The sequence below is a fragment of the Pelophylax lessonae genome, assembly GCF_965119305.1.
Source record: "Pelophylax lessonae genome assembly, chromosome: 5".
Lineage (NCBI taxonomy): Eukaryota > Metazoa > Chordata > Amphibia > Anura > Ranidae > Pelophylax > Pelophylax lessonae.
Window position 1 is genome coordinate 20682942 of NC_138772.1, and position 17212 is coordinate 20700153.

General features: G+C 46.6%; 1 protein-coding gene across 1 annotated transcript in view; it reads right to left on the minus strand.

The window, feature by feature from the left end:
* LOC309556413 (uncharacterized protein) overlaps window positions 1-17212 on the minus strand; it is a gene marked incomplete at its 5' end in the record, with an annotated part of 208272 nt that overhangs the window by 104069 nt on the left and 86991 nt on the right. Inside the window, one exon of the mRNA XM_082258879.1 lies at window positions 9103-9176. Coding sequence (XP_082115005.1) covers window positions 9103-9176 — 74 coding nt within the window. The remainder of the gene's footprint in view (window positions 1-9102; window positions 9177-17212) is intronic.

Genomic DNA, 17212 nt, shown 5'->3' on the forward strand with positions numbered 1-17212 from the left:
TGGTAATGATCCTCCGCAATGGCGAATCGCAGGTACCTCTGGTGACCCTCGAAAATCGGGATGTGAAGGTACGCATCCTTCAAATCGATGGAGGCCATGAATTCCCCCGGAACCAGGGCAGCCACCACCGACCGCAGGGATTCCATGCAGAACTTGCGAACCCGCACAAAGCGGTTCAGAGCCTTCAAGTCCAGAATTGGACGAACCTTGCCCTCCTTCCTGGGCACGGTGAACAGATTTGAATAAAACCCCCGAAATCTGTCCCGATGAGGCACCGGAACCACCACTCCCTGAGCCCTCAGGTCCCGCACCGCTAGGTGCAGATCCCGCAAACGCTCTGGAGACAGTTGAAGATTTGAGGGAAAGAATCTGCTCTCCGGCCGAGAGAGAAACTCGATCTTGTAGCCAGATCGAACGATCTCCTGAACCCACCGGTCCCGAACGTGGGCCAGCCAGGGTTGAAGAAAAACGAGCAAGCGTCCCCCCACCCCAGAACTGGGTGAGGGCGTCCCTTCAGGCCGCATTGTTATGGGCAGCGGGTCCGGACTGACAGGACTTCTGCTTACCAGACCACGGCTTCTTTTGGGAGCCGTGACCCTTGAACGGTTTGCCCTTGTAGTGCGACCGAAAGGCACGAAAGGACCCCTGAGAAGGCCGAAAATTAGTATGCTTCTTACCAGGAGCCCCCTTAGCCTTGGGGAAATGGGGTAAGAGTGTGCTCTTACCGCCCGTGATCCCCTTTATCAACGTATCCAAGGATTCCCCAAAAAGGCGAGATCCATCATAAGGCAGATTGGCTAGGGTCTTGCACGAAGATTGGTCCACAGACCAACACTTTAACCAAACCAGGCGGCGAGACAACACCGCCACGCTGTGTACACGTGCAGCCAACGGCACTAAATCCAAGTCCGCATCACACAAATACATGACACCTTGATGGATTTGATCCACCATATCCAATGTCGCCGGTGAGGCCGAATCAGCCACTAGAACGCGCCTAAACACCTGCGTCCAACTCGCGACAGCCTGGGCTGCCATAAGAGAGGCAAACAGAGCTTTAAGCATCGAACCCGTAACAGAATAAGTATGATGGGCAAGAGACTCCAGTCTCCTATCCGTGGCATCTCGGAACACCGGAGTATCTTCTGCAGGAATCGCAGTGGATTTATTCAAAACTGCGATCGCGTGATCCACCGGGGGTGGCACACACCACCGTTCATCAGTGGTAGGCGTGAAAGGATAACGCAGCCTGAACCTACTTGGCACAGCAAAAGGTTTGCGTAAATTGCGCCATTGTTCCTTAACAGCGCGCTGAAAATCATCAGTGCAGGGAAAGACCTGCGATGTCTTGCGTCTTTTCTGTGTCCCATAAGCCGCCAGGGCAGCAGGAGGACACGGTTCATCCTGCAAACGCAGCGTTTGTTTAATAGAAGCAACCAATTCATCCATGATTGCAAGCTCTTCAGGCGAGCCAGGGGGAGAATTATCAACCCCTTCAACCTCAGCCTCCACCTCGGACCCTACGAGATCCAGGGAGGAACGGGACCCCGATAAGGAGATGCCAGCCATAGCAGCCCCATCACCATCACCCTCTGAATCAGAGGACATTGAAACTCTGGGTCTTTTAGTGGATTGAGCAGCCACAAGCATCTGCACCTGAGCAGGAAGGTTAGCCACCACCTCAGCCAAATCCCCCCCTGGGGGGGAAACAGCAGTCCCCTGGCTACCCACCAAGGTGGCAGGAAATTTGCCTTCCTGAGAATCCATTGCCCCAAAAAAATATGCTGGAGAATAAAGGGTTAACTGCCCCTTTAACAAGCGCGGTGAGCGCAGCCCACCGCACACACACACACTAGCACAAGCAGACCCCCACAGGGATAAAACTGAAAAAACTAAAAAAGAGAGGATTAAACCTGAAGAGACCACTGCTGCTGCTGCCGCCTCGATCGGTGCACCCAGGAAAGAGGAAGTGATGAATCAGGGTGCTCTATTAAAGCCTATGGAAGGCTACAAGAAAATGGCCACCCGCAGTGCAAACATGCGGCCGGGACGAGCGCAGCCAAAATGGCGCCGTTTGGCGCCGAAACCGCCGCTCCCCTACTACTGTGAGGACCGCAGTATACACTACAGCATGTAAAAAACATGGCGGACCGCCGCAGCGATCGCTGTATTGTGCCCAAACATGACAAAACATGCCCCACAGCACACAGCCTGTCACACATCCCACAGTCTGACACAGATAGTGCAGCACAGCCCCCCCCTTGCAGCCCACAGCATGCAGCCAGAGCGATAGGGAACTTAACAGTGTGAACAGAGGCAGGTTACACAGTCCCAGACTGACACCCCCCCAACAGACAGGTCCCCACACAGATACACTTACCTAAATGGTGTGGGGAACCCGCACAGGCGAACAAGCCACTGCACATGTGGCAGGGAGAGTCGCATTCAGGACGCAGAAAAATCGGGGTTAAGAAACCGCACAGCGTCCAGTGAGGTAGCCACCTCACCAAGCATCCCTGCACCGAACAGGGATGGGTCGTTCACTGTGCCAGGAGCGTTACCTGGCTGATCGCTCGATGGCAGGCTGGGAAGCCACTGACCCACAACCTGAGACCAGGGGAATCAGCCCGAGACCCAGCCCGCACAAATCCTCTTCATCAGAAGAACTAACTAATGCTGACAAAAATAACAGCTAAGTAAAGAGAGAGAAAAAACTCAAACAAAAAATCAAAAAAGAAGATAAAGGCTGAGGCAAAATGCCCCAGCATAGAGAAATCCAGCTACTCCTGACAAGCTAGACATTGAAACTGAGATATGGATGCAGGAAGTAGGAGGGTATTGACTGAGGGGACCACCCCCTGTGGGTGGGATATGTTAAAAGCTTTAATGTTAACATATTCTGTTGCCTAGCTACTCCTTCGGAGCAAAGTCTAATACCCCATTGTGACGAATATGAAGATGGCGGCGACTGTCGGAGGACATAAGAGAAATAAGGTATTTTCCACAATAAAGTTACAAAAGGAGACACACTGCACATTATATAATCTTTATACAAAACAAATTACATGTTTTTACAAGGATTTTACTAGGGCTTACTTTCGGGGTAGGGCTTATATTGCAGCCATCCCTGAAAATCATGCTAGGTCTTATTTTCGGGGTAGGGCTTAATTTCAGGGAAACAGGGTACTAATACTGTGTTCAGGATTTCTTCTGTATGCATAAAGGGACATTGTAAACTTATTATAGTAACTTTATTACATAACTTGTAATGCATGTATTTGTCAGATTCCTTGGAATAAGGTAGATGAACTAAAGTAACTTGTGTTCTGGATTTCCTTGTATTAAGGCAGCTGGACTAAAAGTATGGAGGTTTTTGGACTTTAAAAGTTAGTTCTGAGAAATTTCTTAGTGTGGTATAATGTCTAGTTTGACATAGAAAGAACTATTCCCGGAATCTTTGATTAATTAAGGGATTTTTTTGATCAAATTTCATGTCAAATTTGATTAAAACTGTCCATTTGTCCTTATAATTATTTATATTTATGGGTTCTGTGTAACCTTAAAGACTTGGCTCAAACAATGAGTGATGAGGACATGTTGACATCTGTGCATGATCATGATCATTGTTAAAGGTCAGTTAGGAAATGTCCACTGTCCCTGATATGTGGCCATAGTTTAGATAGCCAAAAATATGTGTATAAAAATTGCTGTTACCAAACATGAGATTACCACACTGCATCTTGTTTGTGGTCCGATGACATTGTATATTCTGAATAAACCATATAAAAATAAAGAAAGCTGAACTGGCGTTGAAGTCCTTCATTGAAAGACTAAACTTAAAGCGGAGTTCCGGCCACAAAATCGACATAATCGATTTTGGGCCATCCGCTTGCTTTTGGTCACCTGAAAAACAAATGGATAGTTACAAATTTTACCTTACCTTACCTTGTTATTGAAGAAAAATATACTCACCTTTCTTCCACTTCCTCCCTCTGCGGCCGCGGCCCGCGCCGTCACTTCCTCTTTGCATTGATTCCTGGGAGCTGAACGTCATCGCTCCCAGGAATCAATGCGCCTGCACCGGCCCCGCTTGTCACTTCCGGTGCGGGCGCCTCATTCCCTGCTAAACAGCTTCTGGGCATGCCCAGAAGCTGTGGAAGGATGATGCGCCCGCACCAGAAGTGATGAGTGGGGCCAGTGCAGGTGCATTCTGGGAGAAGAGGACACGGAAGAGGACACAGAAGAGGACGCGCTGGCTTCAGCTGCCCACATCCGAGATGGCAGCACTGGAGAAGAAATTTTCAAGCTAAGTATTTCTTCTAAAAGGTAAGTGCGACCCGGGACAGTACAGAGGCTATCATTGTGGAATGTACTAGCCCTGACTGTCTCGGGGGTATTTTTAGCTAAATTTCACCCCCGCGGCCGGAACTCTGCTTTAACACTGCTGCACACAGAAGGCTTTTGACCTTCATGCATAGAAAGCATGAAAGTAAAAACCTTGTGCCTTTTCAACCACTTTAACATCCATATACAATTTCCCTATCCTCCACTACCACCTTTAGGTTGGCTCAGTTCCCCTCCAGGGTCCTTGGAGCCACCCTTATGAGTATGTTCCAACCAAAGGAATTCCACCTAGACGTGCCGCTGTTCTATCAGATGTAAAATTCAAGGCTTGCGTGGGTGTAAGAAGATGTCTGCTTCTGCTTTGTGTTCTGTCACATTAGGAAACCTAAGTTGTTCTAGTCCGTACGTCACTTCCGGTTGCAAAATCTTATAGGTAGCAGTATTCTGATAGAACACCGCTACTTCACACACAGGCAACTCGAAGCTCCAAGAAGGAAAAAAGCCCTGTCTGAAAGTATGTGAGAGACTGAAAGGTATCCAGGAAAGAAGACATGGACACGATTCCTTGCACAGAGAAGAGATATAAACTGCATGAAGGCATGGGTGAATTTCCAATAAATTTAGCTTAGAATACCACATCTTCTACCAGATTATACACAGCAAGATGCCTCATCAATAGCAATACAGTCAGTGCTGTATTTTGGCCTAGGCCAACAAGGCCCAGGCCTAGGGCGGCACTTTGCAGGGGGGCAGCAAAAAAGTCACCCCCCTCCACCTGAGACACTATTGGCCACTGGTTGCTAGAGCCACCTCTCTCACCCCCTCTCTCTCTCACTCACCCCCTCTCACCCACCCCTCTCTCTCTCCCTCTCTTTCACATCCCTCTCTCTCTCTCATCCCCCCTTTCTCTCTCTCCCCCTCTCTCACCCCTCCTCTCTCTCTTCCTTTCTCTCATTCCCCCTCTCTCATCTCTCCTCTCTCTCATGCCCCCTCTCTCACACCCCTCTCTCTCATCCCCCTCTCTCACACTCGCTCTCATCCTCCCTCTCTCTCTCTCTCATCCTCCCTCTCTCTCACCCCCTCTCTCTCTCTCTCTCTCTCTCACCCCCCTCTCTCTTTCACCCCCTCTCTCTCTCACCCCCCCTCTCTCTTTCATCCCCCCTCTCACCCACCCCCTCTCTCTCCCTCACCCACCCCCCTCTCTCTCCCTCACCCACCCCCTCTCTCTCCCTCACCCACCCCCTCTCTCTCCCTCTCACCCCCCCCCCCCTCTCGTGAGATCTCAGGGGTTCATGCTGGGACTTGTAGTCCTTCAATTTTGGCGGGAGTCACATCTGTTGAAAAAGGAGTGGGGCAAATTTACATAGAAGGGGGGCGCCCAAATTTAGTCTTGCCTAGGGCAGCACAAAACCAAAATACACCACTGAATACAGTGGCTCAAAAGTGAGAAAAAGGAGGATGGGGAGGTTGAGAGGGAAGTGGATACAGAAGAAAGAAGAGCCCCGAAGCAGCAAAGTATCCTCAAGCTATTACATTTCTACCACCAAACCATTAAAAGCAAAAACAACACCAGACCTGATATACAGTCAGGTCCATAAATATTGGGACATCAACACAATTCTAATCTTTTTGGCTCTATACACCACCACAATGGATTTGAAATGAAACAAACAAGATGTGCTTTAACTGCAGACTTTCAGCTTTAATTTGAGGGTATTTGCATCCAAATCAGGTGAACGGTGTAGGAATTACAACAGTTTGTATATGTGCCTCCCACTTTTTAAGGGACCAAAAGTAATGGGACAATTGGCTGCTCAGCTGTTCCATGGCCAGGTTTGTGTTATTCGCTGATTATCCAATTTAAAAGGAGCAGATAAAAGGTCCAGAGTTAATTTCAAGTGTGCTATTTGCATTTGGAATCTGTTGCTGTCAACTCTCAATATGAGATCCAAAGAGCTGTCACTATCAGTGAAGCAAGCCATCATTAGGCTGAAAAAACAAAACAAACCCATCAGAGAGATAGCAAAAATATTAGATGTGGCCAAATCAACTGTTTGGAACATCCTTAAAAAGAAAGAACGCACCGGTGAGCTCAGCAACACTAAAAGCCCCGGAAGACCACAGAAAACAACTGTGGTGGATGACCGAGGAATTCTTTCCCTGGTGAAGAAAACACCCTTCACAACAGTTGGCCAGATCAAGAACACTCTCCAGGAGGTAGGTGTATGTGTGTCAAAGTCAACAATCAAGAGAAGACTTCACCAGAGTGAATACAGAGGGTTCACCACAAGATGTAAACCATTGGTGAGCCTCAAAAACAGGAAGGCCAGATTAGAGTTTGCCAAACAACATCTAAAAAAGCCTTTGCAGTTCTGGAACAACATCCTATGGACAGATGAGACCAAGATCAACTTGTACCAGAGTGATGGGAAGAGAAGAGTAAGGAGAAGGAAAGGAACTGCTCATGATCCAAAGCATACCACCTCATCAGTGAAGCATGGTGGTGGTAGTGTCAAGGTGTGGGCATGTATGGCTGCCAATGGAACTGGTTCTCTTGTATGTATTAATGATGTGACTGCTGACAAAAGCAGCAGGATGAATTCTGAAGTGCTTCGGGCAATATTATCTGCTCATATTCAGCCAAATGCTTCAGAACTCATTGGATGGCGCTTCACAGTGCAGATGGACAATGACCCGAAGCATACTGCGAAAGCAACCAAAGAGTTTTTTAAGGGAAAGAAGTGGAATGTTATGCAATGGTCAAGTCAGTCACCTGACCTGAATCCGATTGAGCATGCATTTCACTTGCTGAAGACAAAACTGAAGGGAAAATGCCCCAAGAACAAGCAGGAACTGAAGACAGTTGCAGTAGAGGCCTGGCAGAGCATCACCAGGGATGAAACCCAGCGTCTGGTGATGTCTATGCGTTCCAGACTTCAGTGTTATCGTCTGCAAAGGATTTGCAACCAAGTATTAAAAAGTGAAAGTTTGATTTATGATTGTTAATCTGTCCCATTACTTTTGGTCCCTTAAAAAGTGTGAGGCACATATACAAACTGTTGTATTCCTACAACTTTCACCTGATTTGGATGTAAATACCCTCAAATTAAAGTTGAAAGTCTGCAGTTAAAGCGTATCTTGGTTTCATTTCAAATCCATTGTGGTGGTGTATAGAGCCAAAAAGATTAGAATTGAGTCGATGTCCCAATATTTATGGACCTGACTGTATCTGTGATATAAATACGGTTTTACAGCATACTTCTTAATGGGGTTCCAATCATTGCCACCCAATTCTAATTTCATGGATTTAAAATGGTGGCAAAGGGAGGGTATACTTGTTTTCATCGTAGGAAAAATATGGACCATGAAAATGAATATACCTTGTCGTTTTTTTATATGTTGGTTTTTTTGCAGCATATCTTTTTCTGTAGGAGCTTATAGGCAGGTGCAGTCTATTTGCTCTACTGTAGGTGGAGCTAATCCACAGCGGCAATGCAAGTGGAGGAGGAAGTTCAGAGGAACCTAGTTCCTCTATGGTCTCCTCAGTCACAGAGAGGCAGCATCCATATGGATGCTGGTGTCCCATGTGACATTTGCGGACATCTTGGGTCAGTAAGAGTGAAATCAAGATCATGACTCCATGGGTTGGCGCGCATTTTGCATGTGGCTAGAGTAGGGACAGGTCACCCATCTGTCAGGGACAGTGATTCACATCAGGAAGAGGTTCCAGACGACTAGGGAAAGTGCAGGGACACGCCATCCTTTCTGGAAGCCTCCCCACCTGGGTACGGACCAGCCAGGCCACATTCCGCCCCTCGAGACAGGTTCTGTTGGCAGACCTTCTGCTACTATCTTTCGTTGTTTCACCCTGTAAGTGGTCCCATTTTGGTTTCCTTCTCACTGGACGTGTGTATTTGTCAGAGAATGAATCCCAGTAAGAACACTAGTTTGCGCAGAAATGCACACAGATGTCGTGTGCGGGTGCTTGAGCAAATGCACATGCGCCCCCCCGTGTTCCTGTGCTCTTGTGTATGCTATTATTAAATTCCCTGTTACCAACCTGGCTTGCCTTTTGACCTGTCCTGTCTCCATCACTGGTTCTGACCCCTGGCTTGTTCTACTGACTCTGCTGCTGCCTGATCACCTGAGTTTGACCCCGGCTTGTCCCTGATTCCACTTCTGCTTCTGGGTTGCCCTGTGCATGACTACTGGCCTGGCTCCTGACCTTGCTTCCTGTCTCACCCTGCGGTCAATTATATCCTGTCCTGCAGTTCATCCTGCTCATCTGGTCTTCATCTGGTGAACATCATCTCAGCTCTTCAGGCAATCCCAGCTGGCAACTCGTGCTTCTTTGGGCATAGCATCTCCTGTCATCACCTTCAGGGGTTCTCTGCACTCCACAAGGGGAGCCCTCTCAGCACTCCGACTTCCAACCAGGTACATGACAGTATTGCTGAACATCAATTTCAATACAGTTCTATTTTCTGCATCTAGAATCTAAGTGTTTGCTGATTTTACATTTTTGTATGGCTGTTTTTTACTAAGAATGAGAGACCGGAAGAGGCTGTATAAAACTTTGAAATTGGTCTAGTTTTTAGGCGAGTGTTGTTGATACCTTTATTGCATATCTCTTCAAAATACCTGGAGGAGTTCTTTTGATTACCTAACTGCTGCCATTAGAGTGTATTCCAACCCTCCTCCTCATCTAGTCTACCAAAATAATTTTTATTTTCTTTTTTACCTTTATATTTTTCTTACCTCCAGGTGGACCGCTGCAGCAACAAGCCAGACCCAACAACCCGAGCAAAACCAAAGCCACCAGAGTCTTCATTCTGGAGGAGACATCAGAACAAAGTCAGTTATAATATGTTATAAGATGCTTCTCTTCCTCAATATCTCTTCTCTCTCTGGTACTTAGAAATACCTTGACTAGTATTAAAATAAATCCTCTTTTGATCATATCTGCAATTTCATATAAATGATACAACTGAAAGTAAAGTATTAAAAAAAATATATATATATTTTAGTTTGTGACAAAGTGGCTGAAGCTCAGAGGAGACCCCATCTTTGGGTCATAGAGGTTACAAGTGGTTATGAGAAGACTTTGGTAATTTAATACACACTTAATGCAGTCCCTGTCAGTGACAGCTTGTCAATAGGGGGCGCAGGGGCGCCGCCCCCCAAGGCTAGTCATCCGTACACCAAAAAAAAAATGTTCCTTTAAGTGCACGCGGGGCGCCGGACCAGTGTTAATTTCGTCGACTAAAACCGACTAAAACGTTTTCGTCGACTAACACAATTCAGATGACTAAAATACGACTAAAACTAAAATGGCATTTTAGTCTTAAGACTAAAATACGACTAAAACTATAATGGCATTTTAGTCAAAAGACTATAACTAAAACTAAATCGAAATTTGCTGCCAAAAATTAACACTGGTGCATGCTCAAAGCATAAATAATAACATATTAGATTTTTCACTCCAGGACCAGCAGTAGTATATAATGAGTTTGGGAATTGTAGAGAAATGCTTAAATAATGCATTACAAATTACAAATTGAACTACACCCATTCAATTATAGATGACTAAAATGAGTTTTAGTCGACTAAAATGTAGGGCGTTTTAGTCGACTAAAATATACTGGAGTTTTAGTCGACTAAATACGACTAAAACTAAAACACTTGCAGAAGACTAAAATAGGACTAAAACTAAAATGCCATTTTAGTCCTAAGACTAAGACTAAAACTAAATTGAAATTTGCTGCCAAAATTAACACTGCGCCGGACACACTGCTGTCTATGGAGAGGGGTGGGGGTTTTGGCATCATGTGCTTTTTTATGGGAAGCTGATTGGCATCCTTTAGAATGTCCTTGGGGCGCAGAGCGATGCGCCCCGAACACTCCCACTGTATCATTGCCGTCCTGTGATTGGTCCAACGTCATAGGGCGGTGCTTGGGCATCACTGTCTTCTTCCTTTGTCTGCCTGACCCTCCATGCGGACGGATGTTCTCTTGCTGCTCTGCTACTGCTGCTGCACAGGACTACAGACAGCGCTACAATAAGCCAGCAGGAGCCAGGAGGACAGCTTTGAGAGTGACTGATAGCGGGAGGGAGCCCAGTGACTTCAACTACTCTGCTGCTGCTGCCTGAACACAAAAGGTGAGTGGAAGCAACCCCCCATCACCACAGTGGCGGATCCAGAGAGGGTGGGGCATTGGAACAATTGAATCTGAAGGTTCTTTTTTAATGTTAGAGGGGGGGGGCTCTGTGGGGACCCTGATGTAAGGGGGGGCTCTGTAGGGACTCTGATGTGAGGGAGGAGGGGATGCTGTGGGGACCCTGATGTGAGGGAGGAGGGGGGCTCTGTGGGGACCCTGATGTGAGGGAGGAGGGGGACTTTGTGGGGACCCTGATGTGAGGGAGGAGGGCTCTGGGGACCCTGACATTTTTTTTTACTGTGTTTTTTGCCGCAAAGCAATGCCTACATTTTTTCTGTTTGCGCCCCCCCCCAAAAAAATTTTGAGCACCAGCCGCCACTGGTCCCTGTTGCAATATATGTAAACAATGATAGATATACATAAATTGTGACCTTTATTGTTTGGAACTGTATACCTAGGGTTTTTTTTTTTTTTTACAGCCTATACCTTTGCACTGTATCTAGCACTTTCATTATTCACGTGTCCTCTTGAAGATTAACCCCTCCTTCATGACCAGGGCATTTTCTGCTATATGGCGCTGTGTTATTTTAACTGGTTTAAGTGCCCAGTATGCAAGTGGTTAACGTCAAAGTACCAACCTAAATACACGGTGGGTGGTCCGTAAGTGGTTAAACCATACGCTTTCCCCGCAGTTCCCACACCCACAATCGCGCTGTGTGCTGAGATGCGTGGGGTGGCATTCGCAATGAATGGCAGCCCCGCGCGTCTCACAATAGCAGATTCCCGCACGCGCAACCGGAACGCACGGTCCGTGCTAGTGTGAACCGAGCTTAGTAAGTGGCATGGCAAGTTTTTTTAAAAATTTTAATTTTTTTAAACAACATTTTGGAAAAGGAAGAAATTAAAATCCGTTTTTTTTACAACATTTTTTTTTTACATACTGTCACCAGTGCCGTACAGCGTCATCATATATGACTGGTGTGCTGGCAATCAGGGATACTGACTGGTGACAGTATGTTAAAAAAAAAAAGTTATAACATTTTTATTCAATTTTTTAAAACATTTTTTAATAATATTTCTTTTTTTTTTTTTTTTTACTATTTTACATAATTTCATCACAGTAGTTCAGTGTCACCATAGTGACACTGTACTGCTCTGAGATTGGGGGATCAGGATTTTTTTTTTTTTGCACTTTGATTGCTGTTACAATGATGATAACTGTAACAGCAATGTTTTGAACGGTCATGAATAGGTTACACTAATAACAGCTGTAATTACTACTGATCTGTGGTTGGCTACAGCTAATCACATGGAAAAACGTGCTGTGATTGGCTCAGGTACCATGAGATAGCTGTGGGCCAATCACAGCATCACCATACTTGGCACAACTGTTCACATTCATAACAGTTATATTGGTCTTACCAGTTACATTGGTTAACTGGACAATGTAGCTATGTATAAAATAGTCATGTCTGAAATAATTTTTAACCACTTCAGCTACGGAAGGTTTACTCCCCTTCATGACCAAGCCATTTTTTTCCATACTGCACTGCGTTATTTTAACTGACAATTGTGCGGTCGTGAGACGATGTACACAAATAAAATTGATGTCCTTTTTCCCCACAAATAGAGCTTTCTTTTGGTGATATTTTATCACCTCTGCGTTTTTTATTTTTTTGCTCTATAAACAAAAAAAAAAGGCCAACAGTTTGAAAAAAACAAAAATTTTTTTTACTTTCTGCTATAAAACATTCCCAATAAAAGAAAATAAAAAAAAAATCTAATTTTTTCATCAATTTAGGCCAAGATTTATTCTGCTACAAGTTTTTGGTAAAAAAAAAAAAAAAAAATCCCAAAAAAGCATATTTCTCTGTCGTTCTTTGACAGACGCAGCTCAATATAATTCTTGACAATTGGGTTATGCTGCCCCCTACAGGAGTAGAACACTAGGCTGGAAAAAGCTTTACCACGCCTATGGGGCCGTCCCTGTAGGCATACACCCACACACTCTGCTATAGCCTTCAGTTTTGTTTCTGCCTAGTTTAGGAGTAGGACCTAGTTCCCTGTTGAGACTTCAGTCTTAGCGTTTTTTTTGGAAACCTTTTTGTAAGACTTTACTTTTTAGTTAGTTTTGTTCCTGAGAGAAATACAAGCAACAGCTGTCTGGGTTTCAGACTGGATATGCTAGATCCTTAGGCCCCGTTCACATTGCAGCGACGCTACTTCCCGGGGCGACCTCCGAGGTCGCGGCGCGCTGCTCGCCCTGCGACCTTGGAGTGGCCGGCACGGACTTCATAACATTGAAGTCTATGCAGGTCGCTCCGGGTCGCCCCAAAGAAGCTCCAGACCCTTTTTCTAAGTCGGAGCAACTTGTGTCGCTCCTATTAGAACGGGTCCGCAGCTTCTCTATGGAAGGCGACCTACGGCGACCTGTCAGGCGACCAGGTCGCCTCAGTGTGAACGGGGGCTTAAGGTCTCCTAGCCCGGCCAGCGAGCGTGCGTAGGTTATGATTCAGCACTAGGCATCGCCACGACAGAGCCCCAATGGAAACACCTCGCCGGGACGCATACGACCTGGGTCGCCCTGAATCGCAGCATACCCCCTGGCCGTCAGCACCCCCACCCTGGGTGGAGAGGTAGTCTGTTCAGAGTGGTGCTCACCTGATGCCATTGGTATGGTGAGTAAGTGTCCCCCCATTTCTCTAGCAGTCTCGGGGTGGACGAGGGCCCCTTCCTGGGAAAGTCAGACCCTCGGGTATCCCTTTGTTCCCCTGGCCTCTGGGTGTTATCAGGCCCCCTTTAGGCTCCCCCCCCCCACAAGCAGGTTTCCTACCTCAGGGGGTGGATGTATTGCAGCCACTGCAGCGATTCTGCTAGGGGGAGGTTTATCAAACCTGTTCACTGTGCCAGGATGGGCGGCAAAGTGCATCCTATCCTGGATCTCAAAGCTCTGAACCACTTTGTGCGGGTACAGAAGTTTTGAATGGACTCTATTCGCACGGTGGGGGCATCCCTACATCAGGGAGACCTGTTGGCCTCTATCAATATCAAGGACGCATATCTACACATCCCTAGCTACGCTGGACACCAGCGTTTTCTTCGCTTTGCTGTGAGAGAGGAGCACTTTCAATTTGTAGCGTTACCCTTTGGTCTCGCCTCTGCTCCCAGAGTCTTCACAAAGTGTTGGCTCCGATATTGACACTTCTACGTCAGAGGGGGATTGCGGTCCTGGGGTACCTGGATGATCTTCTGTTAAGAGCAGATTCTCATTCAGCTCTGTTAGAGGATTTGGTAATCACTGTAAGGACTCTGCAAGGGTTCAGTTGGACTATCAATTTCACACAATCAGCCCTGGTACCTTCCTCAAGTCTGGTCTACCTGTGTCTGACTCTGGACTCTGCGTCGGCTTTTCTTCTCCTGGACAAGCTGCAGAAGTTGCAGGGGGCGATTAGTTTGTTGCTGTCCAACGATCTGTCTTCTCTGCGGACTTGCATGAGAGCCCTAGGCCTGATGGTGTCGACCTTCGAGGCAGTCCCATTTGCTCAGTGTGCATCAGCTAATTGCACATGCGACCTCCTTAAAGCGGAGTTCCGGGCACAGAAATGATTTTTCAATAAACATACCCCAGGGACAGTCAGGGCTAGTACATTCCACAATGGCTAGCCTCTGATCTGTCCCTGTTCGCACTTACCTTTTAGAAGAAATACTTACTTATAAAATTTCTTCCACAGCGTTTCCATCTCTCTTGTGGGCAGCTGAAGCCGGCGCGGTCCTCTTCGGCGTCTTCTTCCACGTCTTCTTCTCCCAGAATGCGCCTACACCGGCCCCTCTCGTCACTTCCGGTGCGGCGCCGCATTCCTCCACAGCTTCTGGGCATGCCCAGAAGCTGTTTAGCAGGGGAATGCGGCCTCGCCCGGAAGTGACGAGCGGGGCCGGTGCCGTCGCATTGATTCCTGGGAGCGATGACGTTCAGCTCCCAGGAATCAGTGCAAGCCAGGAAGTGACGGCGGAGCCGCGGCGCTGAGGGAGGAAGTGAAGACTAGGTGAGTATATTCGATCTTCAATTACAAGGTGAGTTTTTAAAAAAAAAAAAACCTAACTATCCAATTCCTTTTCAGGTGAAGGGGAACAAGCGGACAAAAAATATCGATTTTGTGCCCGGAACTCCGCTTTAAGTCGAGACAAGTCGAAAAGGTTGGGTTCATCAATACTGGACACTATATTTCCACTGGAGACTCTCAAATTATCTCAAATTTACCGCCCCATCCAATCATCCCTACTGTCTGCTTCAATGGCATCTCTACACACCTCTTGGGACAAGGCTCTGTCTTGTACTGGATCCAAACCATACCTATTAAAGGGCTTCAACTCGACCAACATTTTTATATGTAATGATTTTTGGAGGGAACAGCAACTCAAGATTCTCCATCACACATACTCACCTTTCTCTTCCTCACCATCTCACACCCCGTTCCAGAGCTGTTCTTGGTGTCCGGCACACTGCCCCACTCTCCTCCATAGACTGTGGACTTGCAATCAGATTTCGTCTTTCTGGGATCGAGTGGAACTCCTGGTCTCTACAGTCACGGGGCTCCAGCCTACAAAACATCCTTTCCCCCTAATCTTTGGCCTTCTGGATGACCATCCCCCACCTCATGGCATAACTCGCAACAAACTGCAAACTTCCATCTTAACGCGCCACAAGGCATGGATTGCAACATGCTACATGATCGCTAGGAGGATTATCCTCAGGAAATGGACTTTCTCTTCCCCACCAACCATAAGTGAACTCAGATTGGACATGGACACACTGCTTCGTAAGGAACACCTGGACCTAACTGTTTTCCAGTCCAGTCCTCATCGCTTCCGGATGAACTGGAAGTCATATGTTAACAAGTTTCACCATAATTTACATGAGGACCATCACCTTGGCTGGAACACTTTTGTGATCTAGAGACCCCCCCCCCTTGCTCAACATCCCCCCCTTACTATTCTGCCTCAATAGGCACCGGTTACCATCCATAAGTTTTCAATTGTCTTTCATGACTGGAGGTTCGCTCGGACTTCGCCCAGGTTGCAACCTTTGCTTCCCCTTTGCTTTCCCTTTTCCCTGCTCCTCTCCTGGTCTTTAACCACTTTAGCTCTTTGTGGTCGGGATCAGTAGTTCGATATCAGTTTTTGCAGATGACACAAAATTGGCCAGAGCAATAACTGCACAGCATGAAGCAGATATCCTACAGAATGACCTGGACAAAATTACAGAGTGGGCAACGACATGGCAAATGAGGTTTAACGTGGAGAAGTGTAAGGTTTTGCACTTGGGGACTAAAAACATAAAAGCACAATACACGTTAGGAGGGGAACCCTTGGGGGAATCAAAAATGGAGAAAGATCTGGGAGTCTTGGTTGATGATAGATTAGGCAACAGCATGCAATGTCAAGCGGCAGCTGCCAAAGCCAGCAGAATATTAGCATTCATAAAGAAAGGGATGTATTCCAGAGATAAGTCTATAATCCTTCCACTTTATAAAACTCTGGTCCGACCGCATCTGGAGTATTCTGTCCAGTTCTGGTCGCCAGTCCTCAGGAGGGATGTGTTGGAGCTGGAGAGAGTCCAGAGAAGGGCAACTAAACTAATTAGGGGATTGGAGGACCTTGACTATGAAGAGCGTCTACAATCGCTCGATTTATTCTCCCTGGAGAAGAGACGTCTGAGGGGGGACATGATAGCAATTTATAAATATCTTAATGGGGATCCCAGCTTAGAAAAAAAGCTGTTCATTCGAAGGGATTGCATGAGGACTCGAGGGCATACAATGCGATTAGAGGAGAAGCGTTTTAACCTCAGGCAACGTGGGGGGTTCTTTACTGTTAGGGCTACAAGATTGTGGAATTCTCTACCACAAGAGGTGGTTTCTGTGGGAAGTATGGTGGCTTTCAAAAGACTCTTAGACTTACATCTCAAGGATCAGAACATTCAGGGGTATGTGAGATGATTACAGCCACACACACCTACACAGGTTGAACTGGATGGACTATTGTCTTTATTCAACCTCACCTACTATGTAACTATGTAACTATGTAGCTCCACTCACATTGCTGCTACTGCAGCAATGTGGCTCGTTATCGTCCAGCGACGTAGACCTACGTCGCTGGACTCCGCTCTTCCGCGGCTCTTCCCCGATCGTCAGGGAATCTAGTGTGGAGATCCGCCCGCTTGTGTAAACAGAGCGGGCGGATCTCCTAAGTGACAGGCAGGGACAGATAGCAGGGTTCAGCATAGTTGAACATGCGATCTGTCCCTGACTCACTCAGTCACCCCCCCCCCCACACGTTAGTAAGCACCAGGCATACATTAACCCCTCCCTCTGCAATAAAATTAACCCCTTACCTGCCAGTGTCATTTTTACAGTAACAGTATATATATATAGCACTGATTACTGTAGTAATGTCACTGGTACCCCCAAAAGTGTCAAAAATGTCAGTCAAGGGTCCGATCTGTCCGCCGCAATGTCGCAGTCCCGAAAAAAAAATCGCAGATCGCCGCCATTACGCGTTAAAAAAAAAACACCAAAAATGACAGAAATCTTTCCCTTAGTTAGTAAACGCAATAACTTTTGCGCAAACCAATCAAAATACGCTTATTGTGATTTTTTTTACCAAACATAGGTAGCAGAAAACAAATTGGCCAAAAATGTAAAAAAATTTA